General features: G+C 38.7%; 1 protein-coding gene across 1 annotated transcript; it reads right to left on the bottom strand.

Annotated features, from left to right (window-relative positions):
• Positions 1-7,734: 7,734 nt before the first annotated feature.
• Positions 7,735-8,881, bottom strand: LOC148772867 (uncharacterized). Its single transcript, XM_088821820.1, has 2 exons — positions 8,784-8,881; positions 7,735-8,428 (listed from the first exon to the last, which is right to left on the bottom strand). The coding sequence occupies exons 1-2, from the start codon at positions 8,879-8,881 to the stop codon at positions 7,735-7,737; spliced, it is 792 nt and encodes a 263-aa protein (XP_088677946.1).
• Positions 8,882-17,699: the final 8,818 nt, after the last annotated feature.

The following is a 17,699-nucleotide window of genomic DNA, read 5'->3' as shown; positions in this document are numbered from 1 at the left end:
GTAAAAAGGTATATATTGAGTGTAAAATATACACTCAACACCCCCCCAAACTTTAACTTTTACTTGTCCTCAAGCAAAAACTAGCAACTTTCAAAACAACTTTCTCAACAAATGCATCACATATATTAATGGTCAACTTCACGTTTTCAGAATTTGCAAATATCATGACAATTTTCAAAAATTTGCAACCTCGTAATTCAAAGATACGTATTCACTTACCATTGCTAAAAATCACAAACCATGCTATCGCTTCAAGTATCCCATATTTGTAAATTAAAAATGGAGAAAATTTATACTTACATAACAATATTCGACTCCAAAGACTCACCAAATTTCTTTACTCGTTTAGTATCAAATAATTGAGCTCTTGGGATCATTAAGAATTTTTGGCTTTCAAATGTTGGGCTTTTGGTACAAGGTAGAAAATATGGGTAAAAGTGGCTACTCTTCTCCTTTTATATCAAAACTAATCACTAAGAGTTGCACTTGACAAAATTTTTAGCTCTCTCTTCACTTGAGGTGTTTTTGTTGAAAATTAGTGCATTTCAATTTTAATTAGTTTAGTGAAGTAATTTCCTATTTTCTGTTTTACCAGGTCAAAATAAGCTATGCGTAGATTATTATTTTTAGTGGCAGATTTATCTCTAATTTGTTAGAGTGAATTTAGGATTCGGTTGATACTCAACTTACTATTTATTCACAGCCTACGTAATTCATTTAATCATCCAGATAATAAGAGAAAATTATTTCCTCCAATATTCTCGTTTTGCCTTGTTACATAAACTTCATCTCTATTTTTTGTTTTTGTTTTATGGCTTCAGAGCCTTGTTGAGGCAATTTGATATTATTTCCTTCTTGTCTATCAAGCAACTAGATGTCTTGTTGGAGGAGGCTAGAAGTAATTGAGAGGAAGTCGTATCTTGTAACATGGAGTCGGCAAACGGGGGATCCAGTTCTACCACCCTGTACGGTGTAGAGAAACTTGTAGAAACAAACAACAAGTATTGGAGGATGTGCATGGAGGCTTACCTTCAAGGTCAAGATCTGTGGGATCTAATTGATGGTGACGATGCATAAATTCCAGCAGATACTAAAGAAAACGTCGAGCCACGAAGGAAGTGGAAGATCAAGTGCGGGAAAGCTCTCTTCGCCTTGAGGACATCTATCGGCAAAGAGTACATTGAGCACGTTCGGGATGTTAGATCTCCAAAAGAAGTGTGGGAAATATTTGAGAGGATTTTACCAAGAATCATACAACAAGGCTACAATTGCTGGAAAATCAATTGGCGGCGCTCACGCAAGGAGGTATGCAAATCTCGGAGTATTTCCTGAAATTTAAGAGCATTTGTGCTAAAATTTCAGAATTAGATCCGGATGAGAAAATCAGTGAAGCACGTATTCGTCGCTTCCTCATTCGCGGTTTGAAGAATGAGTACACGCCGTTTATAATTTCCATACAAGGATGGCCAAAACAACCCTCCGTTGAAGAGTTAGAAAATTTGCTTTCTAACCAAGAGGCTTTGGCAAAACAAATGGCGAAGAGTTCCGATCTAGATGCTGTTCTCTTCTCAAGAGGAAAATTCAACAAAAAATTTACCTCACCTGGGAACAAAAAGAATGAAGGTCGCTTTACTTCGGAAATAGTTGGTGGTGAAAATTCACATAGTAACAATCCCATGAAATATTACAGATGTGGAAAGCTTGGTCACATAAAGAAGTATTGTCGTGTGAAGCTTTCCAATGCTAACATTGCATGTGAAAATGAAGGATCTGATCGGACAGATTGGGAGCAATGCTTTACTACACAACTAGTTGAACGAAGTGATAAAGCTGCTACACAATCGACATCAAATCAAGATTCCGCCAATCACGCTTGTCAGAAGGAGGAGTGGATTATCGATTCAGGTTACTCTCATCACGTCACCGGTGATGACTCGCTATTCTCTGAGCTACATCAACATGATGGGGAACGAGTTATTGTTACAGCCGATAACTCAACTTACCCAGTGGCGAAAGAAGGTGTTGTTGAAATATTTAGTGGCGAGTGTCCTTGTGCCAAAAACATCAGATTGGATGACGTTTATCTTGTTCCAAGTTTGACGAAAAATTTGATTTCAGTTTCTCAAATCACGAAGACGGGAAAGTACGTCTTGTTTGGTCCTGATAATGTGATGGTTCTTAATAATGTGAAGAATATAGCAGCGGACGTTGTTCTTGCTCGTAAAAAGAAAGGCTCTTTATTTGTCTTGTCTGCAGGAGAGGCTTATGTTAAGAAAACAAGCCAAAGCGACAATGCAGCGATTTGGCATGCTCGATTGGGTCATTTAGGTTACCAACTGTTGCAACAAATTTTGGCAAAGAAATTGGTAGATGGTATGCCAACGTTACAGAATGTTCGTGTGAATGTGGTTTGTCAAGGTTGTCAATTTGGCAAATCTCATCGTCTTCCCTACATGAAGTCATCAAATCATAGAACCATGTTCGAGCTGGTTCATTCGGATTTGATGGGTCCGACCAAAACACCAAGTTATATTGGGAATCGTTATGCTATGATATTAGTAGATGATTTCTCAAGGTATACATGGGTAAAGTTTTTAAAGGAGAAGGGTGAAGCTTTATCAAAATTTATTGAGTTTGAGAGGGCTGTCAAGAAGGAGTTTGGAGCGAAAATCAAATGTCTTCGCAGTGACAATGGTGGCGAGTATATGTCAGATGATTTTTTTCAGTTTTGCGATAGTAATGGTATTGCGAGATAGATGACATGTCCAAACACTCCTTAACAAAACGGACTTGCCGAAAGGAAATTAGCTCACCTTGCTTCCACGAGTCTTTCATGGTTGCACGACAAGAGTCTTCCGAGGGAGCTTTGGGCAGAAGCTATTCAGTGCGCATGTCACGTGATAAATCGGCTACCTCCTTGGCCAGGTAAAGAAAAATCACCACATGAAATTCTCTATAATTCAAAGCCTAATGTGAATTATTTTAGGCTGTTTGGCTGTATTTGTTATGTTCACATTCCTACATCTAATCGAACTAAGCTTGATCCAAAAACAAAGAAGTGTGTGTTTGTCGGTTATGATCCATGTAGAAAAGGATGGAAGTGTATGGATCCAGAAACACAAAAGTTTGTAACTTCTAGAGATGTTGTATTCGATGAGCTTTCATCGTATTATTCTGATAGAGAAGTTTTATTTGAAGATGTTCTTTCGATCGATCAAGGAAAGCTCCAGCCATTCCCCAAAGAAGAAGCAAAAGAACCGATCATTCCCATAATTGACGAAAACTCAGCTTATAATTTTGGTGAACATGAGCAGTCTAGTGCAAGGATATCGACAAGGGAGAGGAGACAACCAAATTACCTCAGGGACTATGAGGTACAAATAAATTCTTGCAGTATTTCATCATGCTTCTTCACAGGAGCTTCAGATGAAGAAGAACCAGCAAGTTACGACGAAGCCAAAAATCATCCCAAATGGACAGCGGCAGTGGAAGAAGAAATGGAAGCTTTAAACAAAAAGCAAACATGGGAATTGGTTCCAAAACCGGAAAAATGTCAACCTATAACCTGTAAATGAGTTTATCGGTTGAAGAGAAAATCAGACGGCTCAATCGATAGATACAAAGAACGACAAGTTGCGCATGGTGTTTCTCAAGGCTACGGACTAGATTATGAAGAGACATTCAGCCTGGTGGCCAAAATGGTGACTGTTCGATCAATTTTTTCTCTTGCCGCTTTTAAAGGTTGGAATTTATGGCAACTCGATGTAAAGAACGCATTTCTTTACGGGGAGTTGGATAGAGAAGTATTCATGGAGCAGCCTCAAGGACTCAACACTCTCCTAACCATGTATGTCGACTTAAGAAAGCGTTGTACGGCCTGAAACAAGCCCCGGGAGCCTGGTACGGTAAAATTGCACAATACTTTGTCTTTTGTGGTTTTAAAATTTCTGATGCTGATTCGAGTTTGTTTATAAATTATGCATCAAAGATGCATTTTTTGGTATTATTATATGTCGACGATATGATAATTACGGGGGATAATGAAGACGAAAGTTCTTTGTTAAGAAAAGAGCTATCCATTCGATTTGAGATGAAAAACTTAGGGGAGGTAAATTATTTCCTTGGCCTGGAAGTTGAGAATCAAACTCTGGTTATTTTATTTCTCAAAGAAGATACGCAAACAATCTCTTGCGTCGTTTCGGTATGGGGGAGTCAAAGGAAAAAGCCACTCCAATGGAACTACATCTCAAATTAAGGAAAGATGAAGGGAAGTTATTGACAGATTCCAGAAAATTTCGACAACTCGTTGGTAGTTTAATTTATTTAACTATCACGAGGCCCGAAATTTCTTATTTTGTGGGAGTTGTTTCCCATTTTATGCAATCTCCAGAAGTGCCCATTTAGATGCAGCTAAAAGGATTCTACGTTACGTAAAAGGTTCTCTTGATCAGGTGCTTCTGTACACGAGGTCAGACACTTTTCGGTTAAGCGGTTTTATGGATGCGGATTGGGCTGGAGATGTAAATGATCGTCATTCCACTTCAGGTTACTGTTTCAACACTGGCTCGACAATGGTCTCGTGGTGCAGCAAAATGCAATCGGTCGTCGCACTATCAAGCACTGAAGCGGAATATGTAGCGGCAACAATGGCAGCTCAAGAATGTATTTGGTTAAAGAGTTTGTTAGGAGACTTGTTTTGCAAAGTTGAATATGCACTGAAAATTAAATGTGATAGTGAAAGTGCTATTAAACTTGCTTCAAATCCAATGTTTCATGGAAGAACAAAACATATAGAAAATCGTCATCGCTACATTCGAGAGAACGTATTGAAGCAATAAATCAGTTGGAGAAAGTTGCCACAAGCGAACAAGTTGCAGATATCTTTACAAAAGTTCTAGCAAAGCCTAATTTGAATATTTTACAGCTGCACTTGGAGTTGTCAATCGTAAGTATGCACTAAGGGGGAGTGTTGAAAATTAGTGCATTTCAATTTTAATTAGTTTAGTGAAGTAATTTCCTATTTCTTATTTTACTAGGTCAAAATAAGTTATGCGTAAGTAGTTAGATTATTATTTTTAGTGGCATATTTATCTTTAATTTGTTAGAGTGAATTTAGGAGTTGGTTACTACTCCACTTCCTATTTATTCACAGCCTCTGTAATTGATTTAATCATCCAGATAATAAGAGTAAATTATTTCCTCCAATATTCTCGTTTTGCCTTGTTACATAAACTTCATCTCTGTTTTTTTTTTTTAGTTTTCGCTAAGATTTAACTTTGGAATGATTGCTTCACCTCGAAGGACTTATTACCTAACTCGATTTGTTCAAGAGTTCAAAATTCTCCACTTTTGGTCTTAAAATGATGGTTCGAGTTTTTTTTTTTTCTTTTTTGTAAGTCCTTTATTCCCCTTCTACTTCTCCTCATCCTCTTCTTCTTCTTCTTATTCCTTTTCTTTTTCTTTTCTTTTTTTTTTTCTTTTTTTTTCCGAAGAAGAAAAATGTAACAATTGTCCAACCAAACATCAACACATTCTTAATCTCAACAATCCTTTTTTTTTGGGAAAGCAATAAATAAATAGATAACTAAAAAAAAATCATAATGTATGCAAACTAACAATCAACTAAAGCACAATTAAAACGAACATAAAAGATAACAAATAATTAACCACCCCCAAACTTAAAATTCACATTGCCCTCAATGTGATTCGCACGAAGTTTAAGGATTAAAAACACCTGATTAGTCGTCTTGACCATCGACGGGTTGCTCGCCACCTCCGCCTTGCTCATGGGCATCACCATCCTCCTCGTCATCAGATAGCTCGGGTACCGGCTCAAGGATCAGTGCGGGCAACGGTCCCGGTTCGGCACACTCTGGGGTACCGCATGCTAAATGGCGTACAATAGCTTGGAGCATCTTCCCCGACCACCGTTGAAGGAATTCAATTGTGCTAACTTTGTGCTCCACCGTGGCTAACCGATTTCGAGTAATCACCAACTTCCGCTCCATTCGTTTTTGAAAACGGTGATCCGAACTTGTGCTTCGACCCTCGGGCGGGGCGATTTGTTGGCCACCATAGACGGGTGCCTTGAATTGTCGGGCCGCAAGTTACTAATCGGCTTTCGGATCTATGTGTCAATATCCGCCAGTTTGGTTAGAACCTTGGCTTTCGAGGCAAGGGAAATAGAGCCCGTTGGAGTTGTTGGTCATGGATATCCAAAAGCGGTGGGATATGATTTCTCGAACGTTGATCGGTGTGCCCTTTAAGATGAAATACGCAAGAGCACACCTTTCATGGTTGATTTGAGTTAATGATCGAGTGGGAATGAGATTGGCGCATACAAAAGTAAGGCACACCTTGCCTATTTGGTGGATGCATTTCCATTCTAACTCGTACTCCTCATCGTTGGAGAATTCGGACCAGATTGGGGGCCCATCGCATAATACTTCTCCGAGTTGATCTTTTGTTACCTCGGTTTGCAATTGTTGCCAATTGAACGCCTCATATTTGATGTTGTAGAAGGAGTTAATGGCTTTGGCACTCAAATCCACTTTCTTCCCTCGAACCGGTCTCGTCATCCCATCTGAAGTTTGGTGGATACGGTGGTTGGCATAGAACTCGCGGACTAAGGACAAATTGATCGAATTCGCCGGTTCTAGCAATGAGTGCCACCCTCGTCGCACGAATTCTTGATTCAATGGTTCAAATTGCGGCAAGTTAATCGTGTATGCTCGCTCCGTTACGAGTTTCTTCACCCTTTGTTTGTTAAAAAGAGCTTTGGAGCCTTCAACAAAAAATGCATCATCATCGGGAGTTGGAATTTGGGCGTCCTTTTTTCCCTTTCCCTTGCCCTTCGAGGTGCCTTCTCCGTCTCGTCCTCTTTTTCCCATGGTGTTGAGTATGCCTTTTGGAAAGGATTTGAGATGAATTGGTGTGTAAAATTTCCCCCAAACTTGACTCGGGAAAATCGTCGAACACCTTGTGGGCGTTCTTTGTTGAATGGGTGTTTTGAGAATTTGGCACCTTCTTGAACCCTCCCTGCGAAAATCAACAAGAACCCAAGTTGTTTAAGAGTTATGTGTATGTGGTCCGTGAACTTTAGGCGAAAGTTTGCAAGAAAAAGTGATAAATTTGAAAAAGTGAAGTTATGGTTCGAAGTAGGAGAGAGAGGGAAGAGTTGGAATTGTGAGAATTGTGTTGTGTTGACCCCTCTTTAAAACGCCTCTGCCTCGTTTCGCGCAGCCTTGCGAATTTTTGAAATGTTTGCCGCACGGCCGTGCGAATTACCAAACTTAGGCAGTAGCTGTTTGTTTCCCGCACGGCCGTATGAAAATAAATGCTATTTTTCGTGCGGCCGTGCGAAACATGAATTTTGGGCAGTAGCTTTTTCTGCTTTTCACACGGTCGTGTGAGTTTCTAGTTCAATTTTCATGCGGCCGTGTGAATTGCAAAAATCATCCAGTAGCTTTTTCTGCTTTCCACACGGCCGTGTGAATTTCAAGTTCATTTTGATGCGGCCGTGTGGTATTCCAAATTGCATTTTTACCCTGAAAAAAAATTGCTTAGTTCATTAGTTTGCACGCTTCAATAAAAAGAAAATAAAAATAAAAACAAAAATTAACAAAAATGACTAAAAACGAAAAAAAGAAAAAGAAAAAAAAAAACATAATCTCGGGTTGCCTCCCGAGAAGCGCTAAGTTACAGTCTTCAGCGAGACTATGTCTGCTTCTTTGCTCAAGCTAAAGTGACCGAAGTCACTTGGCGATTGAATTCTCCTCCCCAATAATGCTTGAGGCACTGCCCATTGACTTTGAAAGATTTTTGGGTTTCGGAATCCAATAACTCGACTGCGCCATGCGGAAATACTTCGAGTATAGTAAACGGTCCGGACCATCTTGACTTGAATTTTCCCCAAAATAACTTGAGACGGGAATTGAAAAGGAGTACCAATTGACCCTTGTGAAATTCTCGATGCAATATTTTATTATCGTGCCATCTCCTGGTTTTTTCTTTGTCAACACAATTGCTTTCATAAGCATTCAATCGCAATTCATCGAGCTCGTTGAGTTGCATCATTCGTTTCTCCTTACATGCCTCAAGATCAAAATTGAGCTTCTTAATTGCCCAAAACGCATTATGCTCCAATTCAACCAGTTGATAACACGCCTTGCCATAAATCAATCGAAACGGTGTCATCCCACGTGGAGTTTTGTAAGCAGTACGATATGCCCAAAGTGCATCGTCTAATTTTCTTGACCAATCCTTCCGGGTAGGACTCACAACTTTTTCGAGGATATTTTTGATTTCACTCGTAACCTCAGCTTGCCCGTTCGTCTGTGGGTGATAGGCCAATGCGACCTTATGCTTTACACCATACTTGGCCAAGAGTGCCTCGAATTGTTTGTTGCAAAAGTGAGTACCTCCATCACTAATAAATGCTCGCAATGTTCCAAATCGAGTGAAAATCTATCTTTTCAAGAAAGCACAAACCACTGTAGAATCATTAGTAAGAAAGGCGGCCGCCTCAACCCATTTAGATACATAATCGACGGCCACTAAGATGTATAGGTTATTGAATGATGGGACAAAAGGCCCCATAAAATCTATTCCCCATACATTGAAGGGCTCTACTTCGATCATTGTATTTAATGGCAGTTCGTGCCTCCTAGAAATATTACTTACTCGCTGGCATCTATCGCAACTCGATACAAATTTATACCAATCTTTAAATAGAGTTGGCCAAAAGAAACCTGACTGAAGTATCTTTCTCGTTGTTCGCTCACCTCCATAATGCCCCGCATAATCCGAGCCATGGCAATGAAATAGTATATCTCTTTGCTCGCTTTCCGGTACACATCTTCAAAGGACTAAATCGCTGCATTGTCTAAACAAAAAGGGTTCTTCCCAAAAGTAGAAATTCACATCGTGTAAAAACTCTTTTCGTTGATGAAAAGTGAGCTCAGGTGGAAGTACATGGCTAACTAAATAATTCACAAAATCCGCATACCATGGTACTTCTTGATTATCCACAACAAATAATTGTTCATACGGAAAGTTTTCATTAATGCAAATTGTATCGTTTAATTATGTTTCTAGCCTAGATAAATGATCGGCTACTTGGTTCTCGCTACCCTTACGATCATGAATTTCCAAATCAATCTCTTGCAGCAGTAAGACCCACCTCATAAGTCTAGGTTTTGCTTCTTTTTTTTCTATCAAATATTTCAAGGCCGACTGATCTGTAAAGACAATGACCTTTGTGCCTATAAGATATGATCTAATTTTTTCGAATGCAAAAACAACTGCTAGCAACTCTTCTTCAGTAGTGGTATAGTTCAATTGTGCATTGTTTAGAGTTTTACTAGCATAGTAAATTGAATTAAAAATTTTATTCTTTCTTTGGCCCAACACTGCACCTACTGCATAATCACTGGCATCAGACATAAGTTCAAAGGGTTCATCCCAATCAGGCACAACAATAATACGTGCAGTTACTAACCTTGTTTTCAATTCGTCAAAGGCTTTGAGGCATTCGTCATTGAAGTCAAATTTGACGTCCTTCTCCAACAACTTGCACAATGGTTTGGCAACCTTAGAAAAATCCTTGATGAACCGCCTATAGAACCCTGCATGTCCTAAAAAACTTCGAATTCCCTTTACTGAAATTGGTGGCGGCAATTTTACGATTGTTTCGATTTTGGCTCGATCGAATTCTAAACCTTTTTTGACACCTTGTGTCCTAGCACAATCCCTTCTTGCACCATAAAGTGGCACTTTTCCCAGTTGAGCACCAAATTTGTCTCTTCACACCTGCGAAGAACCTTAGCCAGTATTTGGAGACAAGTGTCATACGTATCACCGAAAAGGAAAAAAAATCATCCATAAATATTTCAAGACCACATTCAACCATGTCCGTAAAAATTGCCATCATACAACGTTGAAAAGTGGCGAGAGCGTTGCATAAACCGAACGACATACGTCTAAAGGCAAAAGTACCGAAAGGACAAGTAAAAGTGGTTTTGTCTTGGTCCCCGGGAGCTATGGAAATTTGGTTATAACCGGAATACCCATCTAAAAAACAACAGAATTCTTGACAAGCTAGCCTATCAAGCATTTGATCAATAAAGGGCAAGGGAAAGTGGTCTTTTCAAGTGGCCTTGTTCAATTTTCTATAATCCATGCAAATTCGCCAACATGTTAGTGTCCTAGAAGGGATTAATTCATTTTTTTCATTTTTTATAACACTCATCCCCCCTTTCTTAGGTACACATTGCACCAGACTAACCCCCGCACTATCGGAAATAGGAAAAATAATACATGCGTCTAACCACTTGATGATTTCTTTTTTCGCAACTTCCTTCGTGATGGGGTTCAATCGCCTTTGCTTCTCCACTGAAGATTTATGGCTCTTCTCCAAGATGATCTTGTGCATTCAAAAAGTTGGACTTATGCCTTTGATGTTGGAAATTGTCCACCCAAGTGCTAGCTTGTGCTCTCGCAAGACATCCAAGAGTCTTTCTTCCTGTAAACCTGTCAAAGATGCAGAAATAATAACATGTAAGGAATCATGAGCTCCAAGGTACATATATTTTAAATGAGAAGGTAGAATTTTAAGCTCAAGTTTCGGAGGTTCGATCACTGAGGGTGTTTCGTCTCCAAACTTTCAAAGCGTGGCTTTGACAACGGCTTTGCTGAATCCAACCAACATAATTGTTCAGTTACTGCTTCTTCCTCAATTGATGTTCATGCACTCAAAGATGCTTCCAACGGATCCACAATTAAAGGTTCAATAAAATCAAAAGTCAATTGATCTAACACATCAAAAGCAAAACATTCATCACCCTCTTGAGGATGCTTCATTGTACGGAAAACATCAAATTCAATCGTTTCATCCCCCAAAGACCTAGATAAAATACCATTATACACATCAATTATAGTTCTACCCGTTCTCAAAAAAGGTCTCCCCAAAATCACTTATCTTCTTCCATATCAAGAACTACAAAACCTGCAGGAAAAATGAATTTATCTACTTTTACTAACACATCCTCTACTATTCCTTTTGGCTATATGAGTGATCTACCGACTAACTGTAAAGTAACATATACCAATTTTATATCTCCTAATCTCAAACTTTGAAAAACCGAGAAAGGCATGAGATTCTGCAAAGAACTTACCTCCATCCGCGACTGGAATTGTAAACTTACCCGGGTCTCCAAGCTTTGGTGGGATTGGGTGAGTGAGAATGGCACTGCATTGTTCGGTTGAGGCTATCATCTGATGCTCACCGAATTTCCGTTTCTTAGATACCATATCTTTCAAAAAATTTACCCAATGAGGCATTAGTTCAAGAGCTCGAGTAAAAGGAATATTAATATGTAATTCATTCAATTGCTCAAAAAAACTTTTGTAATACAACTCATTCTTTGTTTTTATCAAGCATTGAGGATAAGGTACATGTGGGGTCGGCTTAGGCGCAACGACCATTTTCTCACCTGGTGGATCTGTCAGAATCTTAACTTTCCTTTCTTCCTGCTCTCCATCCATCCTTGCTTGTTGCCTTTTTCGTCACTTCTTCCAATTGTCTCCCATTCCTCAAACTTACGGCTTTGCATTGCTCGTTGGTGCCCTTTCGAGTATCTTCCATATTTGACGGCAATGCACCGGCTGGCGTCGCGTTTAGTTGGGTTGCAAATTGACCCATCTATGTTTCCAAATTTCGGATGGAGGCTTGAGTTGATGTCATGAATTGAGCTGAGATATTTGCGAGATCTTTACCTTGAGGTGGGGCTTGAGGTGGATTTTGGAATCCGGGAGCTGGCCGTGAACAACTAGAAGGTTGACCTTGAGGTGGTCCTTGCCTTTGTCCTTGCTGATTTCCTCCCCATCCAAAGTTGGGGTGATCTTTCCATCCCGGATTATATGTGTTGGATCTCGGATTATATGTGTTGGAGAACGGGTTCTTCTGTTGTCGCTTGGTGTCATTCACGTAATTTAGAGACTCCGCTTCTTGTAAGCACTGGTCAGGACCCTGGACTGCATGGACTTGTTGAGTTTGCAAAGCTGCTACTTTCTTTGATAGTTTTTCTAACTGGGCAGTGATTGCTGTGACCCCATCTAACTCTAAAATTCCTCTCTTCTTATTGGCTCTGCTATTTGACCGGTCTGATGCCTGCATGTATTTATTTCTAGCGATTCGCTCCCAAAGTTCGTATGCTTTGTCATAGGTCAAACTCATGAACATTTCTCCAGTTGCAGAGTCGAGCACAGTCCTCGAGTTATCTAGCAATCCATCGTAGAATATTTGCAGCTGGCGCCACTCTTGAAGTCCGTGATTCGGCCATCTTCGAATTAGTTGTTTGAATCGCTCCCACGTCTCGAATAACGCTTCACCGGCTTCTTGTGTGAAGTTATGTATTTCTCTCCGGATTTTTTCAGTTTTGGTTGGGGAGTTGTATGTGTTCATGAAGAATTGTGCTAGCTGGGGCCAAGACGAGATGGAGTGCGGTGCACGAGTTTGTAACCATTCTCGGGCTGCTCCTTGTAAAGAGTGCTTGAAAAGGCGGAGTTGCAGTGCTTCAGGTGATACTCCATTCATCTTATGTGAATCACACGTTTCGAGAAAGTTGACCAAGTGGAGATGCGGATCTTCATGAGCTAATCTGCTGAACAACCCATTGTTTTGGAGAATAGTAAGGAGTCCCGCTCGAATTTCAAAATTATTGGCTTCAATGGGGAGCTGTTGGATGCTTGATTGAATCCCATTGAGTGTTGGAATGGTGTACTCATGCAATGCTCGTTGACGAGGTGGTGGATTAATGAGCTGAAGTTGCTCTTGCTCGTTGATGATATTTCCTGCCGCATTTCGTAAGCGCCCTTGGTCATCTCCCCTGTTATTATTTTCTTCTTCCATTGTTGCGGGAATGTTTTGAGCTAACCGTTGATTTATCCTGGCGTTCCTAAACATTTGCTCAATTTCAGGATCAAAAGGTAGCAAGTTTGTGTCGTGTCGTCTTCGCATAAAAAGTACCTAAAACAAAAATAATAAAAATAAAATAAGCAAATAAAATATTTAAATAAATAAATAAAATGGCCGAAGTAAGAAAAATTGCTCAAATTTAATATTAGAATAAATATATACTTTAGCCGTATTTTCCCCGGCAACGGCGCCAAAAACTTATGGGACTAAATACCTAACACGCAAGTGCACGTATCGCAAACAAGTCGTAAAGAGTGGGCTGGTGAGTGTCGGATGTCGATCCCACATGGAATACTCAAAGTATCTAATCCTAAGTACCAAATTGTAACAATTATGATTTTTATCCAGCCTACGCAAGGTTATCAAATTTAATCAACTAAACAATTAAACTAATTATGAAAGAAAATAATCACGAGAAAATATCAATATAAAAACGGATCTAGGATTTTATCTTCCCCCTATGCGATAAATCGTCACCCAATTAATCTTCTATCATGCAAATTACAATTCCTGATTATTAACCCGATACACTCAATTACTCATAACCCGCTGTCGCGTGTATTATGAATCTATTATTTATAACCGATTGACTATATGTCTATGCAAACCAATTATGAATAAAGCATTAAATAACAAGTCTTGTAAACGGCTACCTAAGGTATTATCTATATGTCTACGATAATACATGCAATTATCACACTCATCTAGTGAAGACTACTCAGAGGCTCTTCTATCCTTGTTCTTATTAATAAGTACAATTCTGACATGGCCGTGTCAAATTCCGAAACTTTTTGCCCACGTTCAATAGTTTGCACGGCCGTGCCAAAAATAGGCTTATTTTCACATGGCCGTGCCAGGCCATTTTCAGCTTCCAATTGTTTTCTTCCTCTTTTGTCCGTTTTTTACCCTTTTTCGCTCGTTTCATCCTTAAAATTCCCAAATCTTCAAATTGTACCTAAACTACAACAAACCAAGAATTAAGTACCATAAACTCAATAAAATTATACAAAAATCCTCGTAAAAAGGTATATATCGAGTGTAAAATATACACTCAACAAACCCCTCGAGGGATCTTTGTAGTAAGAACATTTCATTTAATAATAATTAGAATTATGATTACCTCTTTTTGCCAAACTTCTATATAATGCTTATCGGTTAGTTATATACTGTGTTCTGCCCTATTGTTTCATAATATGTATTGAATATACCTTCTGTATGGAATTGCATGTAATCTTACAGTGTCATAGGTCTTGTTACGGTCATTTTGGTAGGTTTTTTTGCATCATTTGGATAAGCCATGATTTTATTATAAATTATTTTCCATAACTGTATACACACAGAGTAATTTTACGACATGCAACAATATATGAAGTTTTTCTTACTAAAATGAATACATTTAACTTGGAATATGTTCCTTACTCAATTTTCTATCTTAGTATAAAATTTGGTAGTGTTTAGAAAAGTAGGGAATTTATAAACAATTTTCAAAGTTTCCTCCCCTGTTCTGGATTTTCAAACTGTACAGTTGCATGTGTTTTATTATTTCTCTCAAATGGCTTACGATATTTTAAAACTATTTTCGAGGAGTGATCACAACCCATATTAGAGTATGTGGTTAAATGTTTATAGTCTTTTCACGAAGGGTTTAAGAGAAAATAATTTTTGAAGTTTATCTATCTAATCTGTCCGAAATTCCTCTCTTTACTCTTGAGAATTTAAATTACTAGTCATGCATGTCTCTTTTGTGATAATTGGTTAAGTGTATATGGTATGGTTATATGTGGACACTCTTCCTTTGATTTGAAAAGAAAAATTTATACGTAACTTTCTATTTGTAAAAGTCTTCTGCTAGCATATTCTAAATCACTAAGTAAGTGTAATTAGAAAAGGTTGTCACACATACGTGGTATTAGAGCAACATTCCCCGAAAACTTCCATATGAACATAAAGATCTCCGAGATTCTCGAAGTACGACATCGACTAATTAAACACTCGGGCAGGAATCTATGTATATATATGCTTATGCTTAAATTTTTATTATGTTATTAGGATATATACATCATAGATATATAACTATGTTTAAATATTTTTTTATATATGTTTTGAGTATTTATAAAAAATATATAGAAATATATTATATTAAATTTTAAAAATCGATTTATTTCTGATTTATCACCGATTAATCACCGCCGTACATATTAATCGTGAGTTGGTGCCTGTTGGCGCCAGATTTCTACCGAGAAAGAAATCCGCCTCTCTTGGGAAGTAAAGATTGGCAAAAGATTTGTTCCCATGTTTATTTTGGAAATTTAGAGTCCTACCTTTGTAATTCTTTAGGACTTAGATTTATTTCCTTGTACTTTACTCTTGTTAGGAATCTTTTATAGTTATCTAGATTAGAACTAGATATTGACTAGGATTCTGTTTCCTAGTTATTTGGTTCCTTTAGAAGACAGGTCTTTGAAGGCCGATCTCAAGCCTATATAAGGCTCCTCACCTCACAAAGACTGTGACACTTTAGTTGGGAGAAAAATCACTCCATAGCTTTGAAGAATCGCTGAAACGTTCTGCTGAACAGAACTGTGCCATCGTTGGATGTGTCAACATATACAAATTTGCTGTATAGATCTCTTGAGAGATCAACCGCGTCACTGAAGGGAGTTCAGGACAGAAAGGAGTTCTAGGCACGCAGTGTGGAACTGCTGTTGGAAGAAACACGAAGTTCGAGTTGTGTGCAAGAACGGCATACTACATAAAGAGGAAGTCTTTAGTGTTTTTATTAAGTCCTATTAATGTACACTATAAATCTGAACTAGTGAAATCGTGTTTGCAGGTCCACGTGGATGTAGGGCACAATTGTGTCTGAACCACATTAATTCTTGTGTTCTGTTTATTTACTTTAAGTAGAGTATAACTGTGTCAACACAAGATTTACAGTTGTAACTGAATACTGTTTCCACAACTTAACTGTTACAACATAGGTTAATTGATTTCTATAGGAGTATAAATCAACAATTGGCATCAAGAGCCTCTCACTAGATATACATAGAGTGTGATTTTGGTAATTTGATTTATTTGCCATTTATTGTTCATAGGTACTATGAGTTCTCATATGGAAGGAGGTTCCACTACTCGCCCACCACTGCTCACGGGAACCAACTACTCCTATTGGAAAAGTAAGATGAAGATGTTCATAAAGTCAATGGATGAAGATGCATGGCGAACAGTGTTGGCTGGATGGAAGCGACCCGTTGCCACATATGAGAAAGGGATTGAAACTGAGAAGCATGAGAAAGACTGGAGCAAAGCCGAACAAATTGCAGCAAATATGCATTCCAAAGCCCTGAATGCTATATTCAATGGAATTGATATCAATCAATTCAAGATAATCTCGGCGTGTGAGTGTGTTAAAGAAGCATGGGAAAAACTCCAAACAACTTACGAGGGAACTGCTTCAGTCAGACTATCCAAACTTCAAATGCTTGCCACCCGGTTTGAAGATCTTCGTATGGAAGAAAATGAGACCGTGGGCGAGTTTAACTCCAAATTATATGACATATCAAATGAAGCTCATGGCCTCGGTGAAACTTATCCTGAAGTTAAACTTGTACGAAAAGTGCTCAGATCCATGCCAGACCGATTCGCGTACAAGATCACTGCCATAGAGGAAGCCAGTGATGTGGATTCATTGCGACTTGAAGATCTGATTGGAAATCTACAAACTTTTGATAACAAGTTGAACATTAGCAGAATGGACAAGGAGAGAAAAATTGCTCTGCAAACTGTATCGGACACCACAACATATGTGTCTACTGTTCCTATGACAGCACTTGAAGTCAAGCTCACAAAATCCATGTCCTTAATAGCAAAAAACTTTGGAAAATTCATGAAGAGAAATGGACATCCTACAAACTCTGAGAGAAAACCCAGGACCTCTACAGATAAGCCAGAAATCAAGAAGGGAATTCGATGTAGAGAGTGTCATGGTTATGGTCATATCCAGGCAGAATGTGCTAACACTCTGAAAATACAAGGAAAATCATTTGCCACAACCTAGAGTGATGACACCTCAGAGTCTGATGATGAGAGTGAAGCTAGTGACGATGATACAAACAATGATTTCTGTGGAACTTGCAGAATCACAGAAGACACACTCGAAGACATCACGTGCACAGAACCGCCACATCTCAGGTATGTCACACAGGAAAATGAAAATTAAGAAAATCGCACTGCATTTCTTCCCTCAAATAGATTAGATGAAATCATAAATGCTCATCCTTCAAATTCCAAAAGAATTGGGTTAGGGTATACTGATGGACAATCTAATTCTAACACTGGTTCAAACCAGAAAATCAGATTTGTCAATCCCACATCTTCTCATGTGAACAACCAAACCTATCCTACTAAGTTTATTCCTATCTGTCACTTCTATCACAAAGTAGGGCATGTCAGGCCTAAATGCTTTAAAAGATGGAAATTGATAAATAAACAGTTAGCATATCAGACATCCAATTCCGCTGCGTGGGTTAGTTACCCTCAAAGTAACAACTCTTATAAACAAAGGATGGCAAAGGATAGTACTAACTGCTGATCAGCTATTTTATCTTTAAATACATGTACTACTAACTCTTGGTATTTTTACAGTGGATGCTCCAAACACATGACAGGTGAAAGGAATTTCTTGTCAAATATGCATAACATGTCTAGTGGACAGGTTACTTTT

The sequence above is a fragment of the Erythranthe guttata genome, chromosome 1 (assembly GCF_056151865.1).
Source record: "Erythranthe guttata isolate IM_541 chromosome 1, IM_541, whole genome shotgun sequence".
NCBI lineage: Eukaryota > Viridiplantae > Streptophyta > Magnoliopsida > Lamiales > Phrymaceae > Erythranthe > Erythranthe guttata.
The sequence above is the reverse complement of the archived record's forward strand: the minus strand, read 5'-3'. Positions and strand labels throughout refer to the sequence as shown.

Bases quoted from the DNA above. Each gene is read 5' to 3' on its own strand.
- LOC148772867 (XM_088821820.1), bottom strand. From the start codon at position 8,881: ATGCAGCGATTTAGTCCTTTGAAGATGTGTACCGGAAAGCGAGCAAAG. The intron at 8,429-8,783 runs GTGAGCGAACAA...AGCATTTATTAG, and splicing joins TTATGCGGGGCATTATGGAG to TGATGGAGGTACTCACTTTT.